This window comes from Furipterus horrens, unplaced genomic scaffold, assembly GCF_987537825.1.
Source record: "Furipterus horrens unplaced genomic scaffold, mFurHor1.1.pri manual_scaffold_3, whole genome shotgun sequence".
Classification (NCBI taxonomy): domain Eukaryota; kingdom Metazoa; phylum Chordata; class Mammalia; order Chiroptera; family Furipteridae; genus Furipterus; species Furipterus horrens.
This window is the reverse complement of record NW_028327173.1, coordinates 20,631,482-20,639,271: the sequence shown is the minus strand read 5'-3', so window position 1 is coordinate 20,639,271 and position 7,790 is coordinate 20,631,482. Positions and strand designations below refer to the sequence as shown.

General features: G+C 51.5%; 1 protein-coding gene and 1 pseudogene across 1 annotated transcript; one reads left to right on the top strand and one right to left on the bottom strand.

Annotated features, from left to right (window-relative positions):
* Window positions 1-602: 602 nt before the first annotated feature.
* Window positions 603-2,229, bottom strand: FAM167B (family with sequence similarity 167 member B). Its single transcript, XM_090271531.1, has 2 exons — window positions 1,716-2,229; window positions 603-1,071 (listed from the first exon to the last, which is right to left on the bottom strand). The coding sequence occupies exons 1-2, from the start codon at window positions 1,974-1,976 to the stop codon at window positions 841-843; spliced, it is 492 nt and encodes a 163-aa protein (XP_090127657.1). The 5' UTR covers window positions 1,977-2,229; the 3' UTR covers window positions 603-840.
* A 2,313-nt stretch (window positions 2,230-4,542) lies between these two features.
* Window positions 4,543-7,316, top strand: LOC150014534 (myotubularin-related protein 9-like; annotated as a pseudogene).
* Window positions 7,317-7,790: the final 474 nt, after the last annotated feature.

The window sequence follows — 7,790 nt, the reverse complement described above, 5'->3', positions numbered from 1 at the left end:
AGCTAAGAGATACTAAGTTAAAAAAAAAAAAAAAAAAGAACTACAGTGACACAGAGCCCAGAGTCTGGGCTGTAGGCCTCAGCTCCCCTTGTTTTGAACCTAAACACTTCACAGGCCATTTCTGGGCCTCAGCATAATAGTAATAACACTGGTGATAGTAATGATAAGCAGTTGATAGTTCACATTTATTGAGTGCTTACAGTGCATTATTGCACATAAGACATGTTCACTTACTTGTGAAGTGAGGGTTAGCACTTGTATTTTAGATGTAAAGAAACAGACTCAGAAGTTAAGGGACCTCCTCAAGGTCTGATAGAAATAAACAGCTCTGAATCTGGATCTTTCAGATCCTGCATTCTTCAGCTGCCCGTTTACCCAAGTCACCTTCCCTGGGGATCATTTAGGATTTTAAGTTCTTTCCCAGTTCTGATCTTGATGAGAGAGATAGCTAGAGCTAGAGCTGTGGGGGAGATGGGGATCCATTAGTTCATGTCCACCCCCAACCCAGGCCCTTTCTCCTGCAATGGAAACCCTGGTCCCAGCAACAGAAGACACTCAGAGACCTTGGCCTGAATAAATGACAAGACGCCTTGATGGGAAGCAGAGAGGGCATTTATTGAGAAGCCTGGGGGCCTGTAAGCGCCTACCGCCCCCTCCAAATACATACAGCTGGGACATCAGCAGGAAGAGGATGCTTGGGCTTTGTGCTCCCAGAGCTGATGTACCCACTAACCCCCACCCTTGCCAGGTACTGGAGCCTCTGGGGCACCCCTCACTTCTCCCTGTCCAGGTGGGCTGGGGAAAGGGTAGCCAGTGGCTCAGTAGGCATGCAAGTCCCCCTTAGCAGAGGGTGAAGCGCCGAGTGCTGATGTTCATGCGTGTGAGGCCGAGGTGCCGCAGCGGCGGGGCCAGGGCCAGGCCGGCCCCCGGCTCTAGTTCCAGCTCCAGCTCGGCCTCGTCCAGCAGCTCTCGGTGCAGATGGCAGGCTTGGTCCACCTTCAGCCGGTGGAGCTGGGCCCGCAGGCAAAGCAGCTGCCTCGCCAGCTGCCGGTCCTGAGCCTGCATCTCCCTCTGCGGCCGAAAGGGGGCATCAGCGGACTGCACCGGCCCTCAGCCGCTCCCGCTCCATTCTTCCCTTCCCGTCAACACCCGGGGTGCCTGCACTGGCTGTGTCCTCCACACCACTTCTCATCCCAGCTGGATCCCTCCCCATCTCTCTGCTCTGGCTCCACACTGGTGGTTCTAAAACCAAGCTAAGAAGCCATTATTAAACACATACAGGTGCCTGGGGCACCATTCCAGATAACGAAGTAGGATCTCCAATGGGAGCCTGGGCCTCTTGATATTTATACATGTTGAATTAAGAGCCACCTATTCAGCATTCGCCTCTCCAGTGTGGTCAGTATCTTTGGGTATAGCAATTCCCACAGTAGGGGAGCCCATGCCCTCCCCATCTATAACTGGTGACCTGAAGGGCAGGCTCTGTCCTTTCAGCCACAGAAGCACAAGGTCAGTAGATTGAATGGAACCCTTCAGCAAGTGGACCTGAATAAAATATTGAACAAATGCATTCCTGGCACCTCAGCCCCTGAACACAGCTACAAGAATGGGCAATTGCTGGAGATGGGGTCCATTCTCATCCTTGCCCCACACCTGTGGTCTTGGAGGATAGTCCCTAAGACCCCCTGCAAGGCTTCCCACCCCACCAGACTCACCAGCTCCCGTCGGAGCCACTCAAGGGCAGAATTCATTGAGTCGAAGCCGCAGATGGCCCCAGGTTCCCCCGGCCCGGGTCCAGCTCGGGCCCTGCGCCAGACCTGGCTCTGGACCTGGGCTGTCCACTCCAGATATGAGGGCCGTCGTGTTTGCAGCTGCAGCTTGGCCGTCAGTGCCTTCACAGAGTCCAGGCTCTCTTCTTCCTCATGTTCCTCATCTTCTTCACCCACTGTCTGGAATTTCAGTAGCCCCAGGGCCATGGTAGGTTTGGGGTGAGTGACAGAAAAAGGCTGCAGCTCTGGGAGGACGGAAAGGCTGGCAGTATTGCCCAGGGAGAGGCGGCAGAAACTGAGCGTGAAAGAAGTGTGCCAGTGAATATGCGATGGTGAGTGTTCAGGGTGGGTTGGGGAGGCTGAGTATGTCAGGGTGAGTTCGTAGATGTGTGTGGGAGACAGAGTGTGCAAAGGCTGGGATTTTCCTGGACTGCTAACCCTGGAGCCACGTGATGCCTATCCGTTTGGGACAGGAGAAGCCCTGCTCCTTTGGCCCCTTGGATTAATTTTATTGTCTTTGCTCCGAAGGAGACACCCAGTTTCCCAGAAAGGAAGTTGCTCCAGGATGAGGAAAGCATCACCAACACCAGCTTCTTGGCCCTCTTCCCAACACCCAAGTAAGGGAGTCGGGAGGGGTGGGAGGCTGACAAGCTGCCCATGTCCTCACTCCAGGCACTGGCCCTTCAGCAAAGGAAGTGTCCAGATCCCTGGCCCAGGAATCAGGAGACTTGGGTTCTGGTGCTGGTTGTATGGGGCCTTAGACAAGTCCCTGACTCTGTTGGGACAGGTCTTTGATTTCAGGTTATACTCTAAGGAACTTCAGTTTCCCTTGGAAATTTTGCGGGGACTGTGTGCAGGATAAGGGCACAGCTGTGGATGGGCTGCCTCTCCCAGCCCCTCCCAGGGCTTCAACTAGAGTAGTTCTCTTTTGCAAACTGTATTGGAATATAACATACAAACAGAAAAATACACATATCATAAATTCATGGCTTGATGAATTTTCCCAAACTAAACATGCTTATAACCAGCACCCAGATCAAGCAATAGTGTACTGTATTACCACCATTCGGGCTGGTATATCCTTTGTGCTCCTGGCCTGATACTAGTCTCTAAAGGGTAATACTACCCTAATTTCTCACAGCGCAGATTAGTTTAGCCCTTTTTAAAAATACTTTCTAGCCCTGGCTGGTGTGGCTCAGTGGATTGAGTGCTGGCCTGCAAACCAAAGGGTCACCAGTTCAATTCCCAGTCAGGGCACATGCCTGGGTTGCAGGCCAGGTCCCCAGTTGGGGACGCAAGAGAGGTAACCACACATTAATGTTTCTCCCTCCCTTCCCCTTGCTCTATAAATAAATAAATAAAACAAATTCAAAAACAAAAACAAAACTTTCTAGTGGTTCTCAAACTTCAGCATGCATCACCTGGAAAACTTGTTTAAAAAAATTGCTGGATCCTGACCTGAGTGGCTCAGTTGGGTTATCCGGCAAAGAGAAAGGTCTCCAGTTTGATTCATGGTCAGGGCACATGCTTGGGTTTCTGGTCTATTCCTCCCCTGCCCACCCCTTGGGGTGTGTGAGAGAGATGCAATCTATTGATGTTTCTCTCACACATTGAAGCTCCTCTCCCTCTCCTCCCTCTCTTCCCCTCTCTAAAAATAAATAAATAAAATATTTTTAAAAATAAATCATAAAAATATTTCTTTGTAAAAAAAATTGCTGGACCTCATGTATGGGGGGTGGTGGAATAATTTGTGTTTCTAACAAATTACCATCCCAGTAGTTGCTGCTGGTCTGGAAGTTTACAATTTGTACTTTTATGTCTGTTTTCTTTCATAGAGCATTTCCAATTTTATGTTTATATTATGGGGGTCCACCTATGATTTATTTTTAAAATTGAAAGAAGAGTTTTGCGTACACATACACAGAAGCTTGGAACTTAGTGCACCAGAAGGCTCTTTGAAGGACTTCTGTCCATTTTATTTTTCTTAGTAATCAGCACTTAACACAGTGTAGGCAGCAGTGTTTAAGAAATAAAAGAATAATTGGATGGATGAATTGATGAGTCCTCCAGTAAACGGTTTTATCTCAAGTAAATTAGGTTTAAATGTGACTCTTGCCAGGCTGAAAACCCTATGAACAGAACTCAGTCATTCTTTGGTTCCAACACTAAATATAGCGCCCAGCTCAGTGTATGTGCAATTCATATTTGGTCAAAGGATGGAGTGACAGGGGATTGGGCTCCAGAGGACAGGATTAAACCATAAGTGGCCATAGAGGGCGCCCTTAGACAGGGACTTCCAGCTGTGGTGGGGGAGGAGTGCCAGCTACACAGCTGCTTGTGTTTAATATGGACCAAAGGACTTCCCCCACCCAGCCTCAAATGTAAGGGAGGAAGTAGGCAGTTCCCAATTTTTAACACCCACACTTTCCACCCCTTAAACCAGGGTCCAGGAGAAGAGTGGTATTTTTCTTCCTTTTTTGAGTCAACAGAAATACCAGCACTCCAGTCTAAAAAACCAAAAATATTGAGTGCCTCCTGTGAATCAGGCGCAAGATTAAGGGCTTAAGCAAGATTATTCTCCCCATTTCACAAATGGCAAAATTAAGGTTTCCATAACAAGTTCTGTATGAGGTTCTCGCTGAGAGGTACTGGAAATAAGAGGGGGAAATTCCTTTTGAACTGTGATCCGTTCCTTTAAGGGGCCTCCTTAACAGCTGTCCTGCCCCCGTTGCCAGCTGCCCAGCCAGTTCCTGTCCCTTTCTGAGCACACACTCAACCTTGCCTGACGCTCCTGGAGTCTGTCCTTTTGCTGGGCCCTGGGCCCACCACAGGCGGAATGGAGTTCTGGGAGCAGATCTGTACCAGCCGGGCTCAAACTGAGCTCTTGCGGAGGCCCGGAGGTGCCCCCACTGAGTGACACCCCTTGTGTTACCGGCCACCACCTGCTGCTGTCTCCAGGACCCCAGGCAAGTCCACACCAGTGGCTGCTGCTGTTGATTAGTGTCGACTCCATTGAGAAAAGGTGAACTTGGCAGGGGCGACCCCAGAGTTGGGGACTTTGTGCCTCTGCGGAGAGAGGGGGAGGGGTAAGGACAGTTGGAGCTGGTGCATTAGGTCCAATTTTATAAAACTGGTTTCTTCTTCCCTGATGAGTGGTGGGGGATACTAAGCCTAAACCCGTCCATCCCCGGGGTCGAGGGTGACTCTGGCACCATCGCTCTGCGCTGTAAGGACCTGCGCGTGCTACACCTGGACATAGAGGGCGTGGAAGCAATGCTGGACATAGCCTGCTCCATGGAGGTGCGCCACGTGTGCACCCGAGGTCCTTAAGCTACCCCTATGCTGTAACAAAGGGAGTAAACAGGGGCTACTTAGCAAGTGTATTCGGCAACAGGTGTTATCCCCCTGCACAGCTAATGATGGCCATGAGATGCAGGGTGGTCTGCAGTATTTGGAGAGGCGGGAGCTGCAGAACCAAGAGATTGAAAGGCTCACTTAGTCCTGTCTGCATCGCTGCCTCCTGAGACTCAAGGGTTTGGCTGAACTAAGTGGCTGCGTTGGTGAAGAATGGGGTGGTCTATGGGCTTCACTTTAAAACTGGTTTCTCTTTTCTATCCTAATGGCTTGGAGAGAAATGGCCCAGAGATCTGAGAGGGGGGAAACCTAAAATATTTCCCTCGGCCCAAACTAAGTATAATGGGCAAAAGGGTTTTGGACAGGTGAGATGTGCCTGGTACACCTTCCTCCAAAGAAGTCCTTTTTTCCCTAATGTGGGACATTGAAAAATTAATACCTGCCCTTTGTCATATAGTGGTTATGGATTGAATGATGTCTTTTAACCCTGTTGCCAAATCTGTTGCCCCAGAATACAACAAGGATGCCAGCCTGTTAAACCAAGTATGCCGTGGTCCAGGGACAGCCAACTGACCTGGAGTCTGCAAGATCCTTCACCATGTGGGAAGGCCACCCTCCACTCCACACACCCACTCTTATTAGGGATTTCAGGACCCAAGGCTAGGTAGGACAACGACCATGTCCAGCTTGAAGCAACTAGAGGAGCATGAGACCTTCGCCCATTGTCCTTTATAAGATTATAAAGGGTCTTAAGTCTGAGAGGGGGGGATTGTTATTTTTTATTGTTAAAATAATTAATTATTTAAAAAAAAGAATAATATAGGAAAGGGTGAAGCCAGAGAACTTGTATGTACGACCCATGGGCATGGAATGGAGGGGGATTTCTGGAGGAGGAATGGAGCTGGGCAGAGGGGAGCAAAGGGGAAAAAATTGGAACTATTATAACAATATAATCAATAAAATATACTTAAAAAAATAAATGAGGACAAATTCACATCTATCAACTACTGAATCTAAAAAATAAAAACAAAATATAATTAAGCAAAAAAAGAAAAAAAGAGGATGAAAGGGCGTGGGTGAGATGATTCCACCTTTCCCAGATCCCCTGACTTCCTTCCCCAGGCGCTGTCCTCTCTGGAATCGGTCATCACCTCCTCCTATCCATTCTTCTATCGTTCTAAGGGCTTGAGATCGGGCGACGCCTGGCACTTCCACCCTCCCAAGGTGGGTGCAATCGTGGGGGCTTGGGAGGATCACGGGGACGTGGCACTCACTGGGTACTCTAGACCTCTACATCTGTCTGGTCTTTCCCCCTCTCTTGGCCGCAAACCAACGCGTGGTGGCTGAGCGAGGTGAAGAAGGACTTCAGCTTGTGCACCAGTAACCCCCCCGCGGTGATCGTGCCTCGCGCTGTGGACAGCGATGCCATGGCACGCAGCGCCCGCTTCCGCCAGGTAGGCCGCTTCTCTGTGCTCAGCTCCCACCAGGCTCCCCCGTGGAACCGTGAGCCCCGCCTCTCTCCAGACTCGCTGCTACGACCAACCGCGTCCCTACTGGGCCCTTTTCTGCATTGGCTGGGCCAGTTCGCCGGGCGGCTGCTACCCCCGGCAGCAGCCATTTCTGGCCCGGCCAGGTGGTACCTCAACAGCCACCGCCTCTCTCCCGCGTTTCGGAGTGTAAACTCCCTGGCCCCGCCTCCTGGCCGTTTCTGGCCGCTGAAGTCTAGTCCCTTCACTGTTAATCCAGTCCCCGCTCTACTCTTCGGGTTCCTCCCTGTCCCACCACAAGCAGCCCAGACCCGGGTCCGAGGCTTGCGAGTTCCGTTCGTAAGCTCCGGTGCCCCCAGCCCGCTCCTGCCAGCTCTGACTCGCTCCAGTGTGTAGACCCGGCCCAGGGGTTCTCTGAGCGAAGTCCCTGAACCAGGGCTGGTGGGTATGGCTTCCGGAGCTGAGTCCCTGTCTGCAGGTACTGCTACGTTCCAGCCAGCCCCTGATCCCTGATCTGGCCCTAGAAGCGGCGCTGCGCTGAGGATGAGGAGCTGCTGCGATCTGTGCTAGCAGGGACCTGCCCTGGGGCCCGGGGCTTCCTCGTGGATACATGCCCGGCCCAGAAACTCCGAAGAAGGCCTGCATGTCCGGTGGCAGCACGGAATCCTGCAAAAAGGCTGGAAATGGCTGCACCTGCCCCTGGTGAGGTAAGGGGGCTTCCCATCCTCTCCCAGGCTCTCCTGCAGGACTCTTCATGGATGGGGGAGGGTAACAGAGGGGGAAGGGTGTTTTACAGGAACCTTGAGAACTGTTTAGGCCTTTCCTGGTAGCCGTCCCGCCAAGTGGGCATCCCCACCTGCACCACCCCACTCCAACTCTGGTGGAAAGAGAAAGCACCTCTTTACATTAAACTGAAAATTGTCTTCGAGGAACAACCTCACCACACACACACACACACACACCCCCTCAGCGTTGGCCCCCCCCCCCCCACCCTTTGCGTTGGTCCCAGCACACACACACACACACACACACACACACACACACCCTCTGCGTTGGTCCCAGCACACACACACACACACACACACACACACACACACACCCACACACCCTCTGCGTTGGTCCCAGCACACACACACACACACACACACACACACACACACACACACACACACACACACAC

Bases quoted from the DNA above. Each gene is read 5' to 3' on its own strand.
- FAM167B (XM_090271531.1), bottom strand. From the start codon at position 1,976: ATGGCCCTGGGGCTACTGAAATTCCAGACAGTGGGTGAAGAAGATGAG. The intron at 1,072-1,715 runs GTGAGTCTGGTG...TTTCGGCCGCAG, and splicing joins AGTGGCTCCGACGGGAGCTG to AGGGAGATGCAGGCTCAGGA.